Source organism: Piliocolobus tephrosceles, chromosome 2 (assembly GCF_002776525.5).
Source record: "Piliocolobus tephrosceles isolate RC106 chromosome 2, ASM277652v3, whole genome shotgun sequence".
NCBI lineage: Eukaryota > Metazoa > Chordata > Mammalia > Primates > Cercopithecidae > Piliocolobus > Piliocolobus tephrosceles.
Genome location: NC_045435.1, coordinates 97,447,298 through 97,472,878, shown reverse-complemented (window position 1 = coordinate 97,472,878; position 25,581 = coordinate 97,447,298). Strand labels below are relative to the sequence as shown.

The 25,581-nt window shown below is 53.6% G+C and overlaps 2 protein-coding genes across 4 annotated transcripts in view; one reads left to right on the top strand and one right to left on the bottom strand.

The window, feature by feature from the left end:
- The window catches only part of TTC21A (tetratricopeptide repeat domain 21A), a 31,542-nt gene extending 20,880 nt beyond the window's left edge, over positions 1 to 10,662 (top strand). The window contains exons 13-29 of the mRNA XM_023231727.2: positions 161 to 318; positions 547 to 762; positions 902 to 1,140; positions 1,922 to 1,994; positions 2,091 to 2,201; positions 2,547 to 2,685; positions 2,838 to 2,941; positions 4,876 to 5,064; positions 6,024 to 6,134; positions 6,904 to 6,985; positions 8,140 to 8,290; positions 8,682 to 8,843; positions 8,978 to 9,170; positions 9,270 to 9,494; positions 10,033 to 10,153; positions 10,322 to 10,389; positions 10,473 to 10,662. Of these exons, the coding sequence (XP_023087495.1) occupies positions 161 to 318; positions 547 to 762; positions 902 to 1,140; positions 1,922 to 1,994; positions 2,091 to 2,201; positions 2,547 to 2,685; positions 2,838 to 2,941; positions 4,876 to 5,064; positions 6,024 to 6,134; positions 6,904 to 6,985; positions 8,140 to 8,290; positions 8,682 to 8,843; positions 8,978 to 9,170; positions 9,270 to 9,494; positions 10,033 to 10,153; positions 10,322 to 10,389; positions 10,473 to 10,550 (2,420 nt within the window). The 3' untranslated portion in view covers positions 10,551 to 10,662. The remainder of the gene's footprint in view (positions 1 to 160; positions 319 to 546; positions 763 to 901; positions 1,141 to 1,921; positions 1,995 to 2,090; positions 2,202 to 2,546; positions 2,686 to 2,837; positions 2,942 to 4,875; positions 5,065 to 6,023; positions 6,135 to 6,903; positions 6,986 to 8,139; positions 8,291 to 8,681; positions 8,844 to 8,977; positions 9,171 to 9,269; positions 9,495 to 10,032; positions 10,154 to 10,321; positions 10,390 to 10,472) is intronic.
- A 2,965-nt stretch (positions 10,663 to 13,627) lies between these two features.
- Positions 13,628 to 25,343, bottom strand: CSRNP1 (cysteine and serine rich nuclear protein 1). 3 transcript variants are annotated; one of them, XM_023231582.3, is made up of 5 exons: positions 25,169 to 25,343; positions 18,259 to 18,509; positions 16,782 to 17,041; positions 15,916 to 16,230; positions 13,628 to 15,818 (listed from the first exon to the last, which is right to left on the bottom strand). In XM_023231582.3, exons 2-5 carry the CDS (start codon positions 18,467 to 18,469, stop codon positions 14,829 to 14,831), a joined length of 1,776 nt encoding a protein of 591 aa, XP_023087350.1. In that variant the 5' UTR covers positions 18,470 to 18,509; positions 25,169 to 25,343; the 3' UTR covers positions 13,628 to 14,828. The 3 variants fall into 3 exon arrangements, with proteins under 3 accessions (XP_023087350.1, XP_023087351.1, XP_023087349.1); XM_023231583.2 differs by having other exon boundaries at positions 18,259 to 18,494; XM_023231581.3 differs by lacking the exon at positions 25,169 to 25,343 and adding an exon at positions 19,588 to 20,289.
- Positions 25,344 to 25,581: the final 238 nt, after the last annotated feature.

Sequence of the window (25,581 nt, the reverse complement as noted above, 5' to 3'; positions counted from 1 at the left end):
AGAAATGGACCCCTGAGTGAAGCAGAACAAAACTGGCTAAAATACTCAACTTTGTATATTTCTGGAGAGCAGGACATGTAAAATTCATTCTGCCCTTGCATATCAGGTCCTAGGAGCCCCTTGGGAACCCTGCATGTAGAGGTTTGTGTATTATTTCTAGGAGAGCTAGAGAATGCCCAGAGCATCTTGCAGCGTTGCCTGGAGCTGGACCCCGCCTCCGTGGATGCCCATCTCCTCATGTGTCAGATCTACTTGGCTCAGGGCAACTTTGGCATGTGCTTCCACTGCTTAGAGCTGGGTGTCAGCCACAACTTCCAGGTGGGTGCCCTGTCATCCTCTCAGCATCCCAACACCCAGCTAGCTGCGGCCCCTGTTTGCCTTCTGAGAGTAGCCCCAGGGGCTAGCTGTGTCCCACAGATATTTCTGCTGGTCCAAAGGCAGGGGTAGGCTCAGTGGGCTCCTGAGGCCTTCTCTGACCTGGCTGCTGTGAGCAGCAGCGGTAGCAGCAGTGAACTGGAGCCCCACACTCTGCTGTGCTCCTCCTAGGTCCGAGATCACCCCCTCTACCACCTCATCAAGGCCAGGGCTCTCAACAAGGCTGGAGACTATCCAGAAGCCATAAAGACACTGAAAATGGTCATCAAATTGCCAGCTCTGAAGAAGGAAGAAGGCAGGAAGTTCCTTGGGCCCTCTCTGCAGACCAGCCAGCGGGCATCCATCTTATTGGAACTGGTGGAGGCCCTCCGGCTGAATGGGGAGCTAGTAAGAAATGCCATGCTCTCCTCCCTGGGGACTGGGGCACACTGCAGGCTCAGGGTAGGCCCAGGAACCAGGTTCTTTGGTTCCACCCACTGTTTCCTTGTGCACCAAGTGGAGGGTCTGTTTGATTCCCGTGTTTTAGCATGAGGCCACCAAGGTCATGCAGGACGCCATCAATGAGTTTGGCGGCACACCAGAAGAGAACCGCATCACCATTGCCAACGTGGACTTGGTCCTGAGCAAGGGTAACGTGGATGTGGCACTGAACATGCTAAGGAACATCTCGCCCAAGCAGTCCTGCTACATGGAAGCCAGAGAGAAGATGGCCAATGTCTACCTGCAGACCCTCAGAGACAGGCGCCTCTACATCAGATGTTACCGGTAAGCCCCACAGGTAGCACAATGACAGCTTCTTCTTTGATGGTATCTTAGGGAATGCTTCCTTCAGATGTTATTTCTTCAACCTGGGTCTCCAGAATGTGTCCTTGGAGTGTAGTTGATGAATGTATGGAATTGTCCATGGGTTACAATTTGAGCATGAAAGGTCAGTAAGCCCTGTTCATGGATGAGTTCTGAGGATACAGAGTTGAATTGGCCCTGAGCCCTGCTTGCACCCCCCCTCCGCTTACCTGCTTGCACATACTGGTAGGAGACTGTAGGCCTGGTTCTCAGAGCAGACACACTGAAGCTCCAAGCTGCTGTCTCTGTATGATTTGGCATTGGGACCTCCAAGGCGCCTTTCTCATCCCTTTCTTCTGGCAGAGCTTCATCTAAGCAATTTAAAGTGGGAGGTGTGGTTGCTGAGGGAGTAGGGAAGGCTATCCAGCAGTGGGAAACCAGTGAACAATATGGAGGCATGGCCAGATTGGAGTTTTAGAAAGAGTGACGTGGCTGCCTCATGGAGAGGGATCTCAAGGGATAGCGGGTAGAGTGAGAGGAACAGGTAGAGGGGCTGGCCATGGCCTAACTACAGAGATGGATGTGGAGAGCCTGACTCAGGTAGCTAGCACACTGCCTCGTGCACAGTGGACTTTCTATAAGTATTGATTGATGAATGAATGAATGTCAGCCAGAATCAGTGGGAAGGAAGTGAAGGAGATAATTTCAGGAACATGAGGTGTGTGTGAGCCTGAGATAAGCTTTTGGTTACTCTTGCTTGCAGTGAGCTCTGTGAACATCTGCCTGGCCCCCACACCAGCCTGCTACTGGGCGATGCTTTAATGAGCATTCTGGAGGTAAGTGAGAGGCCTCACAGCCTTGCCAAGTGGCCCCCCAGTCTCCCTTCTCCGGTGGGAGAGAAGAGGAAGACCCAAAGACACTTTCCCCACCAGCCCGAGAAGGCCCTGGAGGTCTATGATGAGGCCTATAGACAGAACCCGCATGATGCCTCCCTGGCCAGCAGAATTGGGCAAGCTTATGTGAAGGCCAACCAGTATACTGAGGTCAGGCTGGGCTGGGGTGTGAAGGGGTAGGGAGGGCCAGCCTAGCAGGGAAGGTGGAGGACGGTACATGACTGGGGAGCTCTGGATGGGAGGAGAGTGGCTGAGTTTTCACTCAGTTCCTTGCTGAATGGGGTGCCAAGGGGAGAACTGAGCAACTCTCTGCTGCTGACCACACCTGCTCCAGCTGAGGCTTACACCCTGTGCCAGGTGGGAGGAGTGCTTTTTCACCTTAGGCTTCTATGTTCTGGAGGGGCACACTGGTGTGATGGCTGCTGAGGGGAACATGGTGTCTGGCACTGAAGTGCAGAACCAGGCCAGAGGCTAATATTTATTGTTTGCACTAAGGCAATTGAGTATTATGAGGCTGCCCAGAAGATTAATGGACAGGACTTTCTGTGCTGCGATCTGGCCGAACTGCTCCTAAAGTTAAAGAAGATCAATAAAGCAGAAAAAGTTTTGAAGCAGGCACTGGAACATGACATTGGTGAGGCAGCATTCTAACCTATTTCTAGCATTTGGAGCAGACATACTCCTCCCCCATTCCCCATTAGCTGAAGTCCTGAACCCAGCCCTCCCCACCAACCCAGCTTCCCAGGAACCAGCAAACTAACACTAATTTGAGTTTCCGTTTAACAGTCCAAGACATCCCATCCATGATGAATGATGTTAAGTGCTTGCTTTTGCTGGCAAAGGTTTATGAGAGCCATAAAAAAGAAGCTGTGATAGAAACTTTGAACAAGGTAATTGACAAGTGGACTTAAGCTCTTTATCTGCCATCTGCTGATGGGGGCTGAAGAAGGAGAAAGGAAAGAACTCCAGGTCTGTAAAGCCCCAGACCTCTTCCTCAAAAAAGGACCTAGGTTACACCTCTGACATCCACCTTCACTTATTTTCCCATTCTGGTTCATTCAGTGACGGTACACTAATGTGCTCTGAGCTAGGGTGGGCTGGGGAAGGCAGGAAGTAAGAGAGTGCCTTTGTCCTCAAGGGTGATAGTAGAGATAATAATGAGGCAATGACAATGGCTCCCATGCATGAAAAGCTCTATCCTAGGTTCTGTAGGGTTTTTGCTTTCTTATTGAATGATCACAGTAGCCCTTTGTAATAAGCATTGACATTCCCATGTAACAGATAAGTCTCTAGGAGGTTGAGAAATGTGCCCAAAGTTGGGTTCAGTTGTGTTAGTCTGTATTCTGTTGGTATATGCCAGAATACTTGAAACTGGATAATTCATACATTTCCTACAGTTCTAGAGGCTGAGAAGTTCAAGGTGGAAGAGCCACATCTGGTGAGATCTTTCTGCTCAGGAGAAGGGGAACTCTCTAAATAGTGCAGTGCAGGGTATCACATGGTGGGCGGAGGGCACCGACTGTGCTAACATGCATGCTCCCGTCTCTCATCCTCTTCTTAGGAAGCCACCAGTTCCACTCCCATGATAACCCATTAATCCATTCATCCATGAGTGGTTTAATCCATTTATGAGGGCAGATCCCTCATGATCCAATCACCTCTCAAAGGCCCTAACTTTCAATGCTGCCACATTGGGGATTAAGTTTCCAGGAAAGCATATGACGTTTGGGGGGCACATTCAAACCACAGCAACATCGTATGTTGCTTATCAGCAGGAATATGATTTTGTTGTGTGAATATCAGACTCAGATGGTTTAGCTGACTTCACACCTAGGCTATCTGGTGTAGCCTATTGCTCTGAGTCTATAAACCTGCACAGCATGTTACTCTACTGAATTCTCTAGGCAATTGTAGCATCATGGTAAGTATTTGTGTATTTAAACATAGCTAAACATAGAAAATGTACAGTAAAAATACAGTATTATAATCTTCAGGGACCAGCATCATATATGTGCTCTGTCATTGACTGAAATGTTATGCAGTATGTGACTGTACCAGCAAGTGGTGAAGCTGAGATCTGAGCCAGGTCTGGCCTGTCCCAACCTATGTTCTTTGCACACTGGGCTGCCCCTGATCCAAGAGCCCCCAGCCATTCCTGTCACATCTTCCTCACTTTTTTCCCCCAGGGGTGTGGCCTCAAACTTGTTTCTGGAGTATGCTCTGTGGTTCTAGAGGGAGAGCCCACACTCTGACTGTTAGAGATGATTTATCCTCTTGTTTACCACTGGATTCCCATTCCTCTTTTTGGCCCTCGGGGAGCCAAGTGCTGATTCCTACCCACGTCCTACAGCTTAACCCTGGCATCATCATTTCCTCTTGCACTGATGTTCTCTGCTTACTCACCTGATCATTTGTATGGTAAATATTTGTGGCTGCTTCCTCAAATTCCCAGCAGGGCGGCATAGAGAACAGGACAGTCTACTGTGTGCCTTGAGCACCTACTGTGTGCTAGTTCTAGCCTGTAGTGTAGCAAAGCAAATTAGACACAGCCTCAAGGTGTGATGGAAGCAGGTAAACAGGCAAAGTACAAAAGCATGTTTTGTTTGAGTGCCTTTGCTTCTGCTCCTGCCCCCAGAGGCAGTGCTAGCTTGCCTCATGTGTACTCAGCCAGTGGCTTTGCCTATTCAGAGTGACCCAAATTTGCCTAAGGGCACTGAAGATGTCATTTTTCATACTTCTGGATCTGAATTAAGAGCTTGGTACTTTCTGTGAACTGGTATGTCAGGCTCTGAGTTTCTGATCCTGGCTTGATTGGTTTCCCAAGGCCTTGGACCTCCAGTCTCGGATACTGAAGCGAGTTCCACTGGAGCAACCAGAAATGATCCCCTCCCAGAAGCAACTGGCAGCCTCTATCTGCATCCAGTTTGCAGAGCACTACCTGGCAGAGAAGGAGTATGACAAGGCCGTACGGTCTTATAAAGATGTCTTCTCCTACTTGCCCACTGACAATAAGGTGAGTGACCCTCAAAGCAAGAGGCTGCTTTCTCCCTCAGGGCACAATGCCTTGCTGAGCTCTCTGACCAGGTGCAGGGGCCAGTTCCTTCTCCATTCTTCCCTGAGGAGTCACAGATACGATGGGCATGGGAGGCCAGCTAACAGTGGCCTCTGGGGTAAGGTGCCTGCCCCTGCTGACCTGGGAGCTGGCCTTTGGAGCAAGGCTCACCTTGGATAGCCAAATGAGAAGGGTATAGTGGGAAAGACATTGCTGAAAGTCACATTAGTCTGACATTTTCAAGTCCCCCTTGGAGGTGGGGAGATGATGAGGGTTGTAGCTGCCAGGGCACTTTGGGCGTGAAGTGCAGGCTGAGCTTCCAAGAGGGCCTAGAGTTGTGAGGGAGGTGTGGCTCCAGATAAGGGAACCATAGTTGGAGTTCATGCTAACACAGTAGATGAAGAGCTTAGTGACAGATCCATTCATTCAATACTGATTTAACAGATACCTAATCTAATATGTGCCAAGAACTGTGCCCGGCTCTGGAGACACAGTGGGGCAAGGCTTGGTCACTGCCCACAGATTACCCTTGGGTAAGGGCATGTAGACGAGAGCACAGGCAGCACTAATGCCAGGCAATACATGCCTGCATGGGGGTGCAGGGCACCACTTGGAGGAATGGTACCTACCCCAGAATCTGGGGCACAGGGGACTCTCAGAGCAGTGAGGCCAGAGTTGAAGCTGAAGGATGAGTATGTGTTAGCTTGGCCCAACTTTCAGAGGTTAGTAAGACACAGGGTATGACTGGAGAACTGAGTGGGAGAAGGGGAAGGCCAGAGATGTTCACTTGGGGAATCTGAGACATATTTTGAAAGCAGAGCTGATAGAAGTGGGGTGTGAGGAGAAGAGCTGTCAAAGACAATCCCAGGGGTTTCCCATGTTGTTTACTAGTTAGTGTATTATATCCGGCCTTGTCCCAGGTGGTGCTGGAGCTGGCGCAGCTCTACCTGCTCCAGGGGCACCTGGACCTGTGTGAGCAGCACTGTGCTATCCTCCTGCAGACTGAGCAGAACCATGAGACTGCTTCTGTGGTAGGAAGCCCCCAGCACCCACTCCCTCCCTCCTTTCCTCCCTTCGTCCCTTCCCAGGGTCCCTGTGACCAGATGCAGGCGACTTCCTAGCCCCATAACCTCAGATGCCTCACTGACACACCTCTGAGGAGCTGTCAGGCAGAGAGGACTCAGTGCTGCACCTACCCTGCCCTTTAGCCGGAAGGGGTGGGCTGGCTGGCAGTGGGCAGCATCACCTCCTGGGCCAGTCTAAGGTGGGGTGAGGTTGATTCACCCCAGGGGAAAGCACATCCACTGCAGGTGAAGGCAACGGTGGGATAGGTTCCCGGGGCTTCAGGAAAAGCCCTCCCCAGTTCTGCCTCTCTCCTCCCTATCATCCAGACCTTCTCCAGGGCTGGCCCAGGAGCAGAAGCTGAGCCCTTGCAGAACAAGGAGGGGTCCTCATCCCTACCTCTATTGCCTGGCAGTTCTCAGAATAGGTGGAGAGGCTTTCCCTGTAGGCTATCAAAAAGCCCCACTGGTCTCCACCACTGGCCTTACCTTCCCACGTCCATCCTCAACCCAGCTCTTCTTGCCCCCACCTTGGGAAGTCCTCACCCTCTGGGTGGGGGCCTGAGAAACCCTCAGGCTTCTCCTGTGGCAGCTTCTCACAAGGCCTGGGGAGGCTGCCTTGCAAGTCCTTTTCTACCTTCCCTTCTTACCACCATCACCCCCATACGCCCCGCCTCCCCTTATACCCATGCAAGCTGCCACTGTTGGGAAATCTGGAGTCTTGTGTGTTTTCTGATAGTTAATGGCTGACCTGATGTTTAGAAAACAGAAACATGAAGCGGCCATCAATCTTTACCACCAAGTCTTGGAGAAAGTGCCAGGTAATTCTGCCCATGGAGACTGCCTGCACCAGTTCCCACTGAGCAAGAGCCACTCTCCCAGAGAAGGGTGGGACCTCTCCCTCCTTCCTGACTGGGCAGAGGAAGCCCCTTCCTCCCTGATTGTTCCAGAGAAGCAGGAAACTGATAAAGACCCAGTGGAACGTGCCGGCCCTTCCCGAGTCCAAGGGGCCAGTTCCTGGTCTCAAGGACTTGGCACTGGACCCAGGACAGCATGTCTGTCCCCAAATCACAGCCAGTGGGGCTCGACACAGTTCCCTTTTGAGGTCACAGCCACTTGGAGAGACTAGAAATTCTCCTCTGTTGTATAGCTTCATTCCCATTCACTGCAGCATAAAACCACCCCTTCTTGCTGGGGAAAGGGGCCAGACCTGAGGCTCAGGTTGGAGCCCTGGTAGGCCCATGGCAGTGTGCCCATAGGCCCAGGAGGTCACCATGGTTAGGAGTATGGGTCCTGAGGCCAGGCTGCCCGGGTCTGAGTCCTGGTCTACCACTTACTGGTTGTGCAACTTTCGGCAAATTATTTATCCATGTCTCAGTGTCCTCATCTGTAAAACAGACACAATAAGAGTACCTACCTAGGCCGGGAGCGGTGGCTTAGGCCTGTAATCCCAGCACTTTGGGAGACTGAGGTGGGCGGATCACGAGGTCAGGGGATTGAGACCATCCTGGCTAACACGGTGAAACTCTGTCTCTACTAAAAATATTAAAAAATTAGCCAGGCATTGTGGCGGGCACCTGTAGTCCCAGCTTCTCCAGGGGCTGAGGCAGGAGAATGGCATGAACCCGGGAGGCGGAGCTTGCAGTGAGCCAAGATCATGCCACTGCACACCAGCCTGGGCAACAGGGCGAGACTCCGTCTCAAAAAAAAAGATTAGGTACCTACCTAATCTTGCAGTCAATGTATAGGTGAAGCACTTAATACCAGGTACAATATAAGTGCTATATAAATGTTAGCTGCTATTCTTTACTATTTTTAAGCATTCGTATTATTCTTTACTCAACCCTGGAACTGTTGGAATGTCCCCGCTCAGCCCAGATGGGCAGTATCTCTTGGCTCCTCCTAGGGGCCCAGCACCCTCATCTGATACAGCTACTGGGCATCTCAGCCTGGAGATTTCTGTCTCTTATTTTAGACAATTTTTTGGTATTAAATAAATTAATCGATCTGCTAAGAAGAAGTGGTAAACTTGAAGACATTCCTGCCTTTTTTGAATTGGCCAAGAAGGTGTCCAGCCGGGTGCCTTTGGAACCAGGGTTCAACTACTGCAGAGGTATCTACTGCTGGTGAGTTGGGTGTGGTGTGTTGAGGGGCAGCTGTGTGCAGGAAGCCCTACTGGCAGATAGGCTAGGCCCTTGCACTGCACAAAGGGAGCAGAAATTCTGCCTCCAGGACACCCAGGCCCAGAAAGTGAGGGCCCACAGGGGCAGGGGTGGAACCCTTCGGAAGTCGGGGAGAGCCTGCAGCCTCTGGAAGGAGGCCAGGTGAGGACCACTTGGGCAGGCCACTGGCCTGCATCCAACACCCAGGTCCGACGCCTGCGTCTCCTCCAGAGGAACTGGGAAACCAGCTATCCAGCCTCTGCTTTGTGCAGACTCACAAAGTGGCCCTTGTATATCTCTGCCCTGTCTGGGCCTCAGTTTCCCTCACTGATTCTTGGTGTTTTCTCCACTACAGGCACATAGGGCAGCCCAACGAAGCCTTAAAGTTCCTGAACAAGGCACGCAAGGACAGCACTTGGAGCCAGAGCGCCATCTACCACATGGTGCAGATCTGTCTGAATCCAGACAATGAGGTTGTGGGCGGAGAGGCTTTTGAGAACCAGGGGGCCGAGAGCAAGTAAGGGCCCGTGAAGGCAGAGGCAGAACCCTGGGGAAGTTAGAGAGAGCCTGCAGCCTCTGGGTTGAAGCCAGGTGAGGGCCACACGGGCAGGCCACCTGCCTGTGTCTGACACCCAGGTCTAACACCTGCAGCTACACAGAGAAGAAGGAGTTGGAACAGCAGGGCGTGAGCACCGCCGAGAAACTGCTGCGTGAGTTTTATCCAAATTCAGCCTCCAGCCAGACCCAGCTGCAGCTGCTGCAGGGCCTCTGCCGGCTGGCCACCAAGGAGAAGGCTAACATGGAGGCTGCGCTGGGCAGCTTCATCCAGATAGCGCAGGCTGAGGTGCGGCTGGTGGGGACTGGCGGGCATGGGCAGGTGGCAGGGCCGAGGCTGACTAGGTGGCCAAGGTGTGCTGACGTCCATTTCCCACCCGATGTGTAGAAGGACAGTGTCCCTGCCTTGCTGGCCTTGGCACAAGCCTACGTGTTCCTGAAGCAGATCCCCAAGGCGCGTATGCAGTTGAAGCGCCTGGCCAAGGCCCCCTGGGTACTGAGTGAGGCTGAGGACCTGGAGAAGAGCTGGCTCCTGCTGGCCGACATTTACTGCCAGGGCAGCAAGTTTGACCTCGCCTTAGAACTGCTGCGGCGCTGTGTGCAGTACAACAAGGCAAGGGGCCACACACACATTGGGGCTGCAGGGTGGCAGAAAGGGTTCTAGGCATTCCAGGAAGGCGAAGCAGGCTTTGCAGGCAGAGGTCATATGGAATAACAACTAGTCGGGAAGAGGCAGGCTGAGAGGGGCACATGGGCAACAGACCAGAATAGGAATGAGGATCAAGGGCGATGGACCAGGTAAGAGGAGGTACACAGGGTCGTGTCATGTCCAGAGGAGGGAACATTAAATGACAGAAAAAGATGGGAAAGTTTCAAGGGTTCCAACCTGGAGGGACTTTTGCAGGTCAGAGCAGGCCAGGAATGGGAGTGGCGGAACAGGAGGGCTGCAGGGAAAGGGGTTACACCAGTGTCTGGGGTAGCTGAGAGGAGGGCACACAGTTGGCTTCTTGCAAAGGTTGGGGTACCCCTGAGGTCCCTTGGCAGTTTGGTTTATGGCAGCTCATTTCTGTCCCTTGCCTGCTTATGGTTCTGGTCCTAGCCCCACCCTGGCCCAGAGAACCAGCAGAGACTCTAACTGGCTTTCCCTGCAGTCCTGCTACAAGGCCTATGAGTACATGGGCTTCATCATGGAGAAGGAGCAGTCCTACAAGGATGCAGTCACCAACTACAAACTGGCCTGGAAGTACAGTCATCACGCCAACCCTGCCATTGGTAAGGCAACCAGCCAGGGTGCACATGAATGGACGTGGAAGGGAGGTGGGCAGGAGGATCCCCACCATGACCCCAGAACTCAAGGCCTGTACCCTGGCTGTTATGAGAACCATAGGAGTTCTCAGGTCACCAGGGTGCCACCATCTATGCTCTCCACGCCCCTGGTAGGCTTCAGACTTGCTTTCAACTACCTGAAGGACAAGAAATCTGTGGAGGCCATCGAAATCTGCCACGATGTAAGCCAGCAGCCTTGGCGGGGAGGGCCTGGTGTAGTGGTAGGGAACCCTGCCTGATACTGCATACCCATTCTCTGTTCCAGGTCCTCAGGGAGCACCCCAACTACCCCAAGATCAGGGAGGAAATTTTGGAAAAGGCCCGAAGGTCCCTGAGGCCCTGAGCTGGGGTCAAGGGGCCTGCAGTAGAAGCCATCAACCTACTGAAGTTGTGTGGAGGGATGAAAAGTGGGTCAGTGGAGAAGGGATTGAGAAAATGACAGATTCTTCCCCATTTCTATAGTGTATGTGGTTTATTTTGAATCATGTTTCATCTGACCTAAGGGTCACCCCAAAGCTTTATGTTTTTAAGGCACAAGAAATTTTGCTCTGGGAAGAAAGACATCAACTGGCTTAACTTTTGCTGGGCTCGTTGGGTGCTTTCTAACAGGCCTCGCTTTTATCCCAGACTCTTTGAGGGGGCAGAGGGGAGCAAAGAGGAGGCTTCTAGTGGAATGGTGGTCGAAAAGGATCCCCTTCAGCTATTTTTCAATGGTTGTTGCCCTTCTCCTGTCTGGTCTCCAGGATCCTGGAGCTAGAGAAGCAATTACTCCTCCTTTCCATGCTACCCTCTGAGTCTGCCTGGCGGTGGGCCCAGACAGGAGGATCAGCTGCAAAAGGTCCTGTGTGAGAGGGCCTGCAGGGTGCAAGGGCCATTGTCCCACCCTGTCCATGCATTGTTTCCCTTTCCCCTGCCCCCCCCCCCCCCCCCACTCCCCACCAAGTCCAGCTGGCTTCTTCTGGTCCTTACCAGTTTGGGACAAACCTGACTACCCTCGCCTGGCACAAGGAAATACATTCCAAGAAAAAATAGTTCCCACTTCAGCTTTTGCACAAGACACTGGCCATCTAACATCCTACAGAAACCCTTTTAATGTCTACGGGGGCAAATGCAGTGGTTCCTATTTAGATGAATAATGTTAACTGCAACTGGCAAGAGGGTGACAGAGGGCACCTTTGCTGTGCTCCCAATACCACTCTTCCTTGATGTCATTAAGGATGCCAGTAATGGGACAGTCTGGCCTCAGGACAGTCAGGAAGCCTAGGATCTCTGAATGTGGACTTCCCAGGTCCCTTCCCCTCTCTGGGTCTTAGTGTCCCCATTTGTGGCAGGAAATTAGTTGTCTCCCAAATCATGGCACAACTCTCTACCACTGATGTACAGCAAACATTTTAAAGTTTAATAACGGTGTGCTTACACATCATTTTTACATAGAAAACCAAGTAGCACAGCAAAGTCAGGAATTTACAGGTGCTGTTCCATGGGATGGGTTTAACTTTTAAGCATACTGATATAATTGATTTAAAGAAAACTTATTTAGAGTAAGTAGAATGCAGATATGGGCAGAGTTTTCAAGAGCAGTTGTCCAGTGACTAAGGTTTGGGAACAGTGGACAGATAAGGGTCCCTTTGGAACAGTGTAACTCGGATGGCTGCTGAGCCTCGTTTTTATAACACACTGCTGATCACATACATGGTTTGTTGACATAAGCTGGGGATCTGGAATGCTTTCCCCAGGTTACTACCATCTTTCCTATGGGAAAACCCAGTCCCCTTTCTGTGATCTCCTTTACAACCCAGTTTTGTTGGGACAGGTTTGTTGACAGGTCTATCTATATGGAGAATGATCCTGTAAAGGGATTGTGTATTAATCATGTTTTTGCTGTAAAACCTAGATTGTCTTCATTTATCTAAAAACAAAGAAACAAAAACTAAGAACCCTGTGGCCCTAGATGGGACTAGGCAGGCCTCAGTCCAGCCATGGGCTGAGTCCATGGGGCGGAAGCCTGTTGGGGCTTCCTGCCAGAGTACTGGAGCTGAGGGCTGCCACCCAGACCACCAGGCCAGTCAGAGTGACCCTGAGAGCCCTTGGAAGAACCCGGGTTTTGGATTGTGCATGCTGAAGTAATCTCTACAAAAGGGTCTCCAGGCACCAGTGAAGAAGAGACAGGACAACTCAGTGTACCGGGGCACTTTACCCTGAGAAGACAAAGGCCTAGCTATTCCTAGCTAAGCTGGTTACAGGGACATACTGCCCCACCACAGGCCAGATTCCAAAGCATGAGTCCTCTGATGGCACTGATACGGCCATGTGGTCACGTCCATGCATGTCCAGAGGCAAGAGACAGATACCTAAAGGGTGACAGGGCGGGCAAAAAAGAAAGGATTAAACATACAGAGAAAGAATGGCAGAAACATGAAAATTGATGCAAGTTGCAAACGTACACAGGACTTCCATGTTCCAGGCACTCTTTAAGGGCTTTGTAAATAAGAACTAAACAAGCTTATGAGGTGAGCAGTGTTACTATTTGCATGCAGTATCGAGGACACCCAGGCACAGAGGTGCCTGGGTAATTCACATAAATCACCTCACTAGGTCGTAGAAAATCCAAGATTCAAGCCCAGCATTCTGGCTCTGTGCTCTTACCAGTCAAGCCAAAGAGATGAGTGAGCCCAGTACAGACCAAGGCAGGGAATTAGAGCAAGGAAACCCAAATCAATTCTCCTCTGGCAGTTCCTCCTTCCAGCTCTTGTACAAATCACTATCACTCCTAAGGGGGAAGTCAACCTTTCTCAGGCCCCCAGACTGGGGCTCCCCAGAGCAGGGTGTGGCCTACTCCTCTGGCCTGCAGCCCAGCTGAGCTGCCAGGGACAAGTCAGACAGGTCTGGCTGGTGCAGATGGATGAGGTTCTGCAGCTTCCCCCCACCCCCCCGCCCTTCCCGCTGCCCCCCGGCTCAAGTCCTCACGGACCACAGCTGCTATGTAAGGCCATCACCAGGCCTTGAACAGGCACAGCCCCTTGCCCTGCCTCCATCCAGGTTGGTGAATTCACCCTCAGGACAAGGCCTGAGCTCAGTGTGGGTGTGTAGGAAGGAGGGTGCCCTCACCCATCCCCAGCAGATAGCCCCATGTCAGAAGACCCTGCTGCTGCTCCTCCCCACCACCCCAGGTCACCACTGTAGAGGAACAGGTTAATCCAAAGGAAAAAGTGCTCTTTTTCCTGCCTGGTCAGCCTCAGCTGGCTTCCTGCCTCCAACTTGACTGGCTTGCCTGGAAAGAGGCCCAATATGCTGGGTGTGCCTACTCCTACCAGCCAACACAGCCTGTGTCCATACTGCCCTCTGCAGGGCTTGTCCCCCATCCCCAATTCCCCTGAGGGTGTACCCCTGCTTCCCACCCCAGAAATACAGACCACACTGTTAAAAATAAAGCCTCTTTATTGGTACCTGTAAGCTCAGGTACAAGGTGTTCCCATAAGCACACAGGCTGGCAAGGCCTCCTGGGCAAGGGGGCAGGCCCAGAGCCTGCGTTTCTTGGCACAGACACAGAGAGAAATGGAATAAATTATAGTTTTGACACTCAGGGACAATGTAGAAATTAGGATGCAAAATTAAACATTAGCAAACAAAGGGTATAAAAGCCCTCAGGAGCCACCCCTCACCAACTGGCCTCAGGGCATGGGCAGGTGGGCCAGGCCAAAGTGCAGTGCCCAGAAAGCCCTGAGATAATAGTCTGGGGCATGGTTTGTGCCCGAGGTAGGCCCTTTGCCTTCTCTGGGCCTCCTGTTTCCTCCTTTCCCCTCCTACATCCCTGGGCCTGGAATAAAGGCTACAGCCTTTGGGGAAGGGGAAGATGGAACAGAGGGCAGGAAGTGGAGGGGGCAGGGTGGGGCAGAAGGGAGTTTTGGTCACAGCTGGTTAGCCCAGCCTCTCCCCCTGCCTAGATGATGTCCTTGGCCAGCACCTGCCTGCATAGCCATCCAGGAGCCAGGAAGCAGACATAGATCATAGAGCTCAAATCCACGCCCAGTCTGCACCAAAGCCCAGGCAGGGCAAGGTGTAGGACTACAAGGCAAAAGGGGCTCCTTGAGGGCCTATGCCCACCCCACCCCTGGCACTACCCACCAGCCAGAGAGGTGCAACCAAAGCCTCCTCAATCTCCAAATAAATTATGGAAATAAATTATAGTCTTCACAGTCCAGAGGATTTAGCTACCCATGGGTCTAGGGCTCAGCATGGCAGAAGCCACCTGATTTCAGCCGTCTCACCGTCTTTGGGCTAAGGAACATCATGCAAAGACCGAAAAGCGGTCTGCCAAGCTCCAGAGGAGCCACATTTTCTCCTCTTCCAGGCTCACATTGTGGAGATGGAAGAGCAAACTGTGGGTGCTGGGGTCCAGGCAGCTGAAACGGGAAGCCCCTCCCCCCAATCCTCTCTTCAGCACAGAAAAGTTAAAACAAATAAATAAATCCAGAGAACTGTATGAAAACCAGGAGTGTGCGCATGGCACCTGTGAGTGAGCCAGCCAGTGGGAGACTGTTACACAGAGACTCTGGGGAGCCCCACAATTACAAGAAAGCAGCAACAGGTCCCTTGGGGCTGGGAAAAGGCATCCTGGTCCTCACACCAGCACAGGCTCCATTAGAGATGCTGGGACAGTGTCCTCAAACTGGCTGTCGATAAAGGGATCTAGGGCTTCGGCGACTGGCTCGGAGAAGCCCATGAGGGACTCCAGGAAGCAACTGCTGGCATCCCCGGGTGGAGAGAGGCCAGGCAGGGGGAAGTGAGGTGCCTCGATGTGGTCCAGGCTGTCAGACACCTTCTGTGATGTGTAGTGAGGCCCCAGACTATAATCTGGCAGAGCCTGGAGTAACTCAAAGGAGTCACAAGAAGACAAGCTGAGATCCACTGAGCTACTCTGGCCAGCGTCCATGCTGGGTGGCACTAAGTTGCCAGGAAGGCTGCCTTCTCTTGACCCTTCAAAGCCACCATTTAGGAAGCAGCTGGCATCGAGGTTGGCATTTTCATCCAGGATGCCCGATGTGAAGCTACAGCCAGAATAGCTATGGGTCCAGCTGGCCAGGCCACCAGGGTCACTAGTACCAAAGATGTCAGCTGGATGGAAGCAGTTGAGGTTGTCCAGGTTCCCCACACTCCCTTCCTCCTCTTCCTCCTCCTCCCCGCCGAGGTCAGAGTCACTGAAACTCAGGATCCGTGCCAGGCTGTCATCATCAACGCCAGGCTGGAAGCCAGGGCCAGGCAGGCCTGGGTGGGTGGGGCCGTCAGGAGCCTCACTAGTGCCCGATGCTGAGGAAGATGCCGTGGAAGAATCAGTCATGTCGCTGCTGCAGCTGTTGTCTCCCAGCTCATTGTTCATCAGGGGCTTGGCCAGTGGGAAAGTAGGGACCAGGGCCTGCTCACCAGGGCTGGGTGGGCTGCCCTGGGCAGGGGCCTCTAGCTCCCTAAAGCTCTCAGCCTCCTGTTCCAACTGCAGGCGGGTGAGTGTGTGGATGAAATGGGTCTGAACTCTCGCCTGATTAAATTCCACACGGCCTATGGGGTTCTCACAGCCCTCCCTGCAGCAGCCACAGGGGAATGCTGTGTGGTCCATCTGCAGAGAAAGTAGAGGTACAAGTGAGGATTACTGTGGAGTGCAAAGAAGTCCCCGCACTCGGGTTCCCCATCCCAGCCCAGTCCAGCCACCACACCTGACACTTGATGCCTGCCAGGCTGCAGCTGCAGGTCTCAGGGTCGCAGATCCTATCGCAGTGACAGCCACAATCCTCCCGGGATTGGCGCAGTGCCTGCAGCTCCCGCTTCTCCTCCCGATCGATCCTTCGCACGCCCGAAGCCCTCAGCAGAGCTCGACGTCGCCGGGCTGGGTAGGGCTGTAGGAAGCTCACTTCTTCCAACCGGCCACCTGCCACAGCGATTGCCAAGTCCTCCTCCACAGAGGCGTCATCAATAGCATCCACCGCAGGTGGTAGCCCTGCCTCTGCCTTGGGTACCCCGGCTGCCGAAAGCTGCATCCACAGGAAAGAGGTCCCCATGTGAGAGGCACAGACATGGACATGGGCTTAGCCCTACTGTCACTAGACAAACCCTCCCACGTGCTTACCCTCCCACGACTCGTGCTTAATCTGCGGTGGGCACTGTGTGTGTGACAGTGAACAGGACAGCCAAGAATACGGTCCTCGGGGCATTTGGAAAAAAAAGACAGAGATATCCTACTCATGGCATCCCCTAGATCATGGACAGACTCCCTTTCCTAACCAGACAGATACGCACCCCCCTAATTCATATCAGCTTCACATCCCCTCTCCAAAAAGTTCAAGTTCAGATTCAGGTATCATGCCCCCAGCCCCTGCAGCAAATAGACACAAGCCCTCTTCTGTGCCTCCTGTTTGCAGATGACCCAGGCAACAGACTCCAATCAAGCCAATCACTAGGCCCAAAGGCCTGTTTCCCCATATACATAATGAGCAAGTCAGCACCCACCCCGGTACACCCACCCCTCAAGGTTAGGACTCCAGGAACTGCCTTAGGAGGTGGGCCACGAGAGGGCTCTCTCTACCTTCCACTGCAGCATCTCCAACTTCTCCTCTTTCAAGCGCTGGCGGAGCTTCTCGTGCCGTGCACGGGCTTGCTCCTGTGCAAACTCAGCCAAAGAGAAGCGGCGGCAGGCACTGTGGCGAGGGGCCATACCCAGAGTACAGCCACCACGGCTGGGCACACTGGTGAAGCCCTGGCAACGGGGGAAGTAGAAGACGGTGATCCCATCAAAGGCTACACGGCCTGGGCGCTCCCGGCGAGCCCGCTTCAGGATAGACAGGGCTGGAAAGCAGGCAGAGATGCTGGGAATTAGTTTTCAGTGAGGTACAACATACCTCCAGGAAGATCATGCCGGACTGCCCTCCTGCCTCCCGCCTTCCCCCCCTCCCTCTCCGCCCACTTTGAAAAAAGAAATGTGAATTTAGGAGCCTGTGTGGCTGGGACTGAAGCAGCTGAAACTGAACACCACACCCATGTCAGCACTGGCTTATCGTTATTTTCCAGTTTAAATGACAGTATTTGTAAGATTAAACATCTTTCCTATATTTATTAGCCATGTACAGGTCCTTTGTACAGTTTCCTATTGTTTTTTATTGATTTGTAGGATTTCTGTGTTCTGCAACAGGCTTAAAAGGCTTTCCCTTTACAAGTTAATGTTTATTGATTAGTAAGCTACGTACTGGTATTTTCATTAGGTTGAACCGTAATAAATTACCATGTAATGGTGAAATATTGGAAATTCCATATATTTCAACTTACTGTATTAATTTTATACCCAGCTACCAGAGGGAATTCCCTTCTAAAAGGTTTTCTGTTTATACTGTTAGATTCCATGGGCTAAAAATTATATTCTTTTTATGTGTAATGCACAGATATATACACAGTACATAAAAAGGTAAACAGCACATCTATTGTATTAAAATTTCATGGTGGGGGGGGAAATTAAGGAGAAAATGTCTTAATAGGCTTCCTGGGGAACAATAATGAAAAATAAGGTCCAGAAACACTGCTCTAGGGCCATGTTCGTCAGTCTGGAATCACAATTATACAAGCTTGAAAATAACCAGTAAAAACCCCTTTTCACTATGTTCAGGCAAAATGGACAGCATTTTGACAGGAGAGGGACCAGCTTGACAGGCCCCATGGCAGAGAAGCATGGGGCGGGCGGGGAACTCCACCAGTTCCCTTTGTAGGAGGGTAGGGTGCTCATTGGAGAAACGAAACTGGAACAGAAGGGAGGGGCCAGACCGGGAAGGCCCTGAGGGCACTCTGCAGAGCTGCATCCTGGATGTCATTACTCCCAAGGTCAAAGGTGAATTAGCTGGGCTCAGGTGCCCCTGGACAGTGGGCACTGAGTGACCACTATATCACAGCTCGTGAGAGCTACCTCCTTGGGGACATGACCTCCAGAGGCCAAAGGCATTTTGTCAAGGACCTCTAAATTTCATCTTTCAGGAAGGAAGACAGGGGATGGAGTTCCCAGGGGAGGGAGGACTCACGGGTGAAACTTCTGGGGCCACAGAAGTCACGGTCAGGCAGGGGCATCTGATCCCAGGGGCCTTCCTCCTCTGAGTCCCAGGCACGGGAGACAGAAGAGCTTGAGCTCGGGGAGCAGGAGCGAGACTGGCACCCAGAGGAAGAGGAGGAGGAGGAGACCAAGGAGTTGTCCTCATCCAGCTGGTCAAATTTCCTCTTCAACAGCCCAGTCATGGTGGTGCCGGAGGTGCTCTGGGGTCTGGGGACAGACAGCCTGGAGTGAGAATGAGAAAGCTCTAAGTGGCAGGCAGGAAACAGCAGGTGGGCTTCCAGCCAGGGTCATCATCCCTCCCACTGACCCTCCAAGGCATCCCAGAAACTGGCCTCGGCCCTCCAGCCCTGCCTGTGGAGCTCTGTGTGCGGGAGGGCAGTCTCCAGGAGGATCTCTGCACAAGACACAGCACCTCCCTCCCTCCAAACTAATGTTCAAATCCACGGCCTGATGCTTCCAACTCCCACCTCTGCCCAAAGCCTTCCCAAGCACTAGGTACCTTCCCCACCACCTCCTACAACACACACACACACACACACACACACGCATCCACACTAACAGGGGAAGGAGGCAGACAGACCAACAGATGGACTGACAGACCTCAGCCTGGTCTCACTCATTCCCCAACAGGAATCCTGGGGGCTGACTCATAGGCTGGGTGATTCACACAGCTCTCATCTGTGTGCCTGTGTGTGTGTATGCGTGTGTGTGTGTGTGTGTGTACGCCCTACAGCCCGCACAGCCCGCATGGCCATGGTATGGTGGCTCTCCTTCCTCCTCCTCCTCCTCCAGCACACCCACACAGGCACGCCACCCTGCACACAGGCAGGGCTGCGGGCCCTTGCTCCAGGCTAGCCAGGCATTCTGGGGAACAGGCTGGCTTTGACGTTGGCCTCCACTCCTAGACGGAGTAGTTTCTGAGCCCTTCCCCTCCCGGTGTGGGAGCTTCTCAGACTTTCCCTTAGAAAGCCCCGCTCCACTGTCAAGAAGTCTCCTGCCTCCAGGCCTATGTGACCACAGCCACTCAGGCTGTCTCTTTAACATCTCATTTGATCCTAATGTCCAAAGTCTCTCCTGTCTGTGGCTTCGTGACATGGAGCACACCACAACACAACACTGTCTCCCGTGTGAGAGTCTCAGCCTTCAGCAGAAGTATAACCAGAGACTCCCACAGCTGGCTGGCCTTATCCAAGTAGAAGAGACTTGGGGCTCCTTCCCTGGAATGCTTCAGTGAATAATGGCCCTTCCCAAGGTTTGGCAAGCCCCAGAAGACTCAATCCCAAACGCTGAGTACAGCTACCTTGTGTCTGTTGCTCCAGCTGGGCCTTCGGGGAGGTCACCAGGGGGAAAGGGAAAGGAAGTTGAAGCTGAGGCCGAGGCCCCAGTGCTGGGGAACCCTTCCCCCACTGCCATCACAGGAAATGAGAGAGAACAGGAAAAACCAACCAGAAGGCTGTCTTGGTCTCCTCTACTCAGGTGTCCTTTCCAAGCACTCCTTTCCCCTCTTCCCAGCCACCTACGAAGTCCCGGAATCCTGTAGGGTTTGCTGTCAACCTTACTAACTGGATAATGTTTACCCCAGGGACAGCCTCCCCTAGGCAAGCGTGAGAGAAGCAAGAAAATCTCCCTCCCTGGCCAATCCCCCACCCTGGGCCTGGGGGAAGAAGACTCACAGATGTTTCCGGGGGCTTCTCCCTGGGTAGTTTCTCAGGCTTGGCACCCCCCTCGCAGGGTCAAACCACAAACAAAAACAACCCAGCTCCCAGCTGACCTGCAGGCTCTCCCAGGAGGTGGGGGATTCATGACCCCGAGGCATACACACATGTACACACATGCACAGACCACACGGAAACACACATATGGACAGACAACACCCACACATCCTGTCCCCATTGCATCCTGCCAACAGACCCCATCCTTTCCCAGGTTCCAGATGCCATCTACAGGGCCCTGAATGCCTCCTTCACCACACATCCAGCCTGAGATCCCCCAGGACCCACTGCCCACTTGGTGTCTCCGCCCAGGCATCCCCTAGAAACATAAAATTCTGCAGGCCCCAAATCGAACCCCTTGTCTCTGTTCCCCACCCCCCATGCCATCTGTCCCTCTTCCTGTGTTCCCTATCTTAGTAACAGCCCCACCACCCACCCAGTCACTCAAGCCAGAAACCTGCAGTCATCCTCAACTCCTTCCTCTCTCTCCCTCCATCTACATCCAGGCACCCCATGCCTGGGAGTTCACGTAAATCCATTTAATCCACACAAAGCCAGGGACAGACCCAGTAGGTATAACGGAGGCCACGTGGCATAGTGTTAAGAACTTCGGCTCCAGAACCAGACTACCTGCTTTTGAACTCTGGCTCCACTATTAATTGGCTGGGTAATCCTGGGCAAGTTCCTTAACCTCTCTGTGCCTCCAATTCTTTGTCTTAAGACCTCATAGGGTTGGGAGGTTTAGAAGAATCAATACATGTCACATGTTCTTAGATTAGTGGTAAGTGCTCAGTGAATGTGTTATTCCACACTGAAAAAAGAAAAAAAAAAAAAAGAGCTCCAGCTCCTGGATGCACACGACACAGATGCATCTCACAGACATCATGCCGAGTGAAAGAAGCCAGACACAAGATATATGCAAATGTTCAAAAAAAAAGGCAGAACTACTCCGTGATGATATAAGTCAGAGCAGTGGTTCCCCAGGGGAGGGAGAAGGACACCCTGGAGAGAGTCATGAGGGAAATTTTCTGGGGTCAGGGGTAGGAAGGGCTGGGGGACCTGTAAAAGTTCTATGTTCATCTGCATAGTGGTTACATGGAACTCTAAAATTGTAAATATTCATCTTATGGACACATAAGATTTATATACTTACACATTTTATTTAGGTTACTATCAATTTAAAACGTTCACTAACCTTAACATGTCTCTGTCCCCACAGTGGCTACCCCATGTCCCTCTGCTCCTGCCCTCTTTCCCCAGCCATTCTTGATCCTACAGCCAGAATGACCTTCTTAAACCACACATTTACCTGCCACTGCCACACCTAGAACCACTCTATAGCCTCTACAGCTCCCCTTGGGGAAGCCTGACATTAGGATCAAGTCCAGAATTCAAGAAGCAGAAGCTGACCTGGCCACTGCTTCCCTCTCCCCACCTTGCTCTCTATACTCCAGCTGAACTTGCAGTTCCCATGATGGCCATGTCCCCGCACACCTCCTGGCCTCTGCAAAGCTGGAAAACCCAGCCTCATTCCCTTTCAGAAAGTCATCTTTCAAGGGGCCTCCCAAATCCCCTACTCCTTCCTCCTGCCTCTCTGCGCTTCTGCTAGGGACTGAATATTTGTATCCTATCAAAATTCTTATGTTGAGACTGAATCCCCAGTGTGACGGTATTTGGAGGTGGGCCTTTGGGGGGTAATCAGGCCATGAATGACACCTTATTAGCACCTTTATAAGAAGTGACACAAAAGAGAGGGTCTCTCTCTCCAACATGTGAGCTCAGACCCAGCAAGAAGGTGTGCATCTGCAAGCCAAGAAGAGGGACTTCATCAGGCTGACTGGAGCCTTGATCTTGGATTTTGCAACCTTCCAAGGTGTGAAAAATAAATGTTTTGTTTAAGCCACCCAGTCTGTGGACTTTCTATTACAGCAGCCCAAAGTAAGACAGTTCCCAAAAACTTTGGTATTTCCCCATCACAGACGTTATCTGATCAGACTGCAGGGGCCTCATTGCTCATCTGCCTCACGCATCTGCCTCAGGGGCATCTCTGTCTGGCTCCCCCTGTGCCCATGTCTAGGACAGAGTCTGGCATAGAGAGGGCACCTGATGATACCAGAGGTAAGCAGACTAGCCCTGCATATCGGGTATAGACCCAATTGCACAGGCAATCTTACGCACATGAGGTTGCTGAGGGCGACTGGTCAGTGTGACCTTCTCCTGCTCCTGTCACAGTTAATTTAAGAGGGGCAGGAGGAGAATCACATGTCTATCCCCCAGCTGTGCCAGAGGGTACAAGCAAGAACGGTGCTCAAAAGGGGTGGCTCTGAGGGCAGGAGAGGGAAGCTCGGGCTGCAGGCAGGTGCCAATGTACGCAATCCCAGGAGGCTCCCCAGTTCCCCAAGAGGAAACAGATGGAGAGAGATGTCAGGAAAGCAGGCTCAGCCACACACTGCGGCTCTGCCTAAGGGATGTCCACAGAAAGAGAACTTAAGGTGAGGCGGTTATGACCTCCAAGCCTACAGACAGAGAAACAGAGACACAGGGAAGCTACAGTCATGCTGCAGGTTCTAGTGACGAACAATCCCTTCCAAATCTGCAGCACGGGAATGAAATGAGAAATTACCTCCTCCCTGATACTCCTCTGGAGAGGCGGGGGAAGTGCCCTTGGTTCTCGCGTTCCTCTGTTCCACGTGGGAATCCAGAGGCTAAGAGGCAGAGGCAGGAGATGAGACAAAAAGACTGAGCCAGATACAAGGAGAGGCCAAGAGGGAATGAAAGATAGTGAGAATCTAAGAAAAGTGTCAGACAGTGAGTCAGAGGTGGGGGGAGGGGCCCTCAGCAGCTACCCAGGAATCAAGATTCTGACCATGGCAGTGTTCCCAGGGTGAGCACAGCCCCCTCCCTAGGGTCCTGGAGGAAGGAAAAGCAGTTCCCAGGAGCTGGCTCAGACAGAAATACCACACCGCCGAGGAACCCCAGAGACAGGCCCTGAATCAGAGAGCCAGGCTTCTTCTGGGATCTGAGCCCTGACAATCGGGCAGCCCTCCTGCCACCACACACAGGCACTGACAACCCCCCACTCAACTGGCCACAGTTATCTACACATTCAGCTCACACTATGCGAATCCAGGAAAGGCCACCTCACCCCTGGGCACCAAGCAACCAAGGGCTGTTTTCGAGAAGTGGGGGCGGGGCTTGAAAAAGCCACAGCAACTCCTCTGTCCACCTCGGCAGTCCCACCAGTGCTCCAGGCCTCAGCCCAAGCCAGTCTTAGGGAGGGGGCACCTTTAGCTGCCTCCATCCCCCTTCAGGAATCTGAAGAATGTGTCCTTTAACCTCTGAGCCCCAGGCCTTGGCCAGTCCCCCCAAAACACTTGGGGTCACATGACCCCTGTCCCTCAGGAACAACTTCCTGGGAGAAGGGGAGGGCACCTCCCAGCACCTCTAGTCCCCACTGAAAAACCAGCCTGGGTGGCCCAGAGAGGACAGACCGAAAGCCTTGGCACCTCCTCCCCAAGCACCCCTCTGAAGGAGAGCTGGGGGAGGGGATGGCTCCTCGGCTTTGGCCTTCAGGACCTGGCACTGGATAGGTGCCAAATGTATGCTGGCTACATGAGGCACTTGTTCCTGTAGAAGGGACATTGCACCTGACAATGACTGCTTCCTCCACCTAAGAGGGTCCTTCTTCCCTCTCTCATTCATTCATTCAACAAATACGCACCAAGCTCACATACGTGCCAAGCACTTTGGCAGGCACTCCCGCATGCAGGGAGCAAGACTTACACAACTGCTGCCCTCCTGAAGCTCTGAGTTGAGCAGGGAGGACAAACAGAGTGGGGTGCTGGGATGGAGGGTCTGAAGGGTGGGACAGGGTACGGCTGGGGTGAAAGTAGGTCTCTTTGAGGAAGGAAAGTAGGCAGAGTTCCAGTTAGGGGCTCTGCATGGGTAAGGAACAGGAGGAGGGACCAGGAGAGTGTGATCGGAGGAGGGGCAGCCCGCCAGGCTGATCCTGGGCTCCAGGGCAGGCTTTAGCTCGAGGGCACGGCAAGCCACAGAGGGCTTAACTAGGGAGTGACAATGCCAGATTTGCATTTTAAAAACGTGGCTCAGCACCGGGAGTGGAGGGGGTGTGACCGGTTGGAGGTGCTGCCAGGGCCAGGTGAGAGGACAGGTCAAGGGCACAGGAGAAAGGCAGATACCGGGATGTGGAGAAAGAAGAGGGCAGGGCTGTCAAGGATTTGGGTCGGGGGAGGTGATGAGTTACTCTCCAAAAGGATTGAGACTTCTGGGTGGAGGTGCTGGGTGGGCAGCAGGAGACGGGGAGGGACTCTCTGGTGTCAGGAGTGTGGGCTACGGCTGTGTGTGATTGTGCCAGGAGCGGGAGTGACTAAGTGTGTGACTATGGCTGTGGTGTGGGCATCTCCACAGTGCGTGCCTGTGAATGAGCCCCGGGGAGGAGAAACTGAGGAAGGGGAGGAAGTACGTGCTGCGGAAGGAGGAGAAGTGCGTGGGAGAGAGTCTACGTGTGCCTGCGGGTGGCCGGTGTAGCTGCGCCCGTGACTCACAGCAGTGGCCTCTGAGAGTGACGGCGACTGACAAACAGGTGAGCCTACGACACAATCCCTCCCTCCCGGGGTCCGTGACTCACCGCGCCTCCCTGTTCGCTCATCCCTCCACTCCCTCTCTGACCCCCGCCGGCCGGGGGCGCCCGGCACACGCCGCAGCTCCCGCAGCCTCCCCGAGGGGGGAGCCCGAGGAGGAAGGCGACAAATGTCACCTGCTCCGGCCACGCGAGGAACTTCTGAAAAGTTCTCAGGCAACTGGGTCAAAAGGAAACTCGCCCGCGGACGCACGCCCCCGTCGCCTCGCCGCTCGCGCGCAAGCCCGGCTCTGTCCCCACTCGCGCAGAGCTCGGGGAGCCGTGACTTCTCTCGGGGTTACCGCGGTGGGCGGGGGAGGGGAGCAGAAAACCTGCGACTCCCGCCGGCCGGACCCCCGGCCCCCGACTCCGGCCGCGGCACGCCGTCAGAGCCGGGCAGCTCCCGCCCCCGCGCCCGCTCAGGGTGCCGAGGAGAGAACGGCAGGAGGCAGGAGCGGCAGTGCCACTCGCGCTGAACGCCCCCTCCCCAAAGTCCCGTCCTGCCGGACCCAAGGCCCCTCTGCGCTCACCTGCAATCCGGACGTTCCCGGAGGACAACGACGCGACCCGCGTCCCGGCGGGGGACGCCCCCAGCGCCGCGACTCTGTGCGCTCGGCCCGGCAGCCGTCGGTCCAGCAGCCCCTAGCTCTGCGCGTCCGGCAGCGGCGGCGGCGGCGGGAGACTGGCTGCGCCCAGCCCCGCCCGCCGCTCCGCCCTCCTCGTCAGTGGAAAACTCCTGGGCTCACTGCGCTGACGCACGCCGGGCCTACAGCCAGGCCGCCCAGCAGCCCCGCCCCGGAGGCGCCGCCTCCTCCCCCGCCTGGAGCCTGGCGCAGCGGCCTGGGGGCCTGCCTGCGGACTCTGACCCGGCGACTGCGCCTCCGCCGCTCTCCGCCCCCAGCCCTCTCCCGCCAGCGCCCTCCCCGCCCCGCTTCCAGCACCG

Excerpts from the sequence above, each read along its gene's own strand:
- CSRNP1 (XM_023231581.3), bottom strand. The coding sequence starts at position 19,700 with ATGGCAGTGGGGGAAGGGTTCCCCAGCACTGGGGCCTCGGCCTCAGCT. Across the intron at positions 18,510-19,587 it reads GCTGGAGCAACAGACACAAG|GCTGTCTGTCCCCAGACCCC; the intron begins GTAGCTGTACTC and ends TTCTCACTCCAG. Across the intron at positions 17,042-18,258 it reads TGGCCCCAGAAGTTTCACCC|CCCTGTCTATCCTGAAGCGG; the intron begins GTGAGTCCTCCC and ends CCTGCTTTCCAG.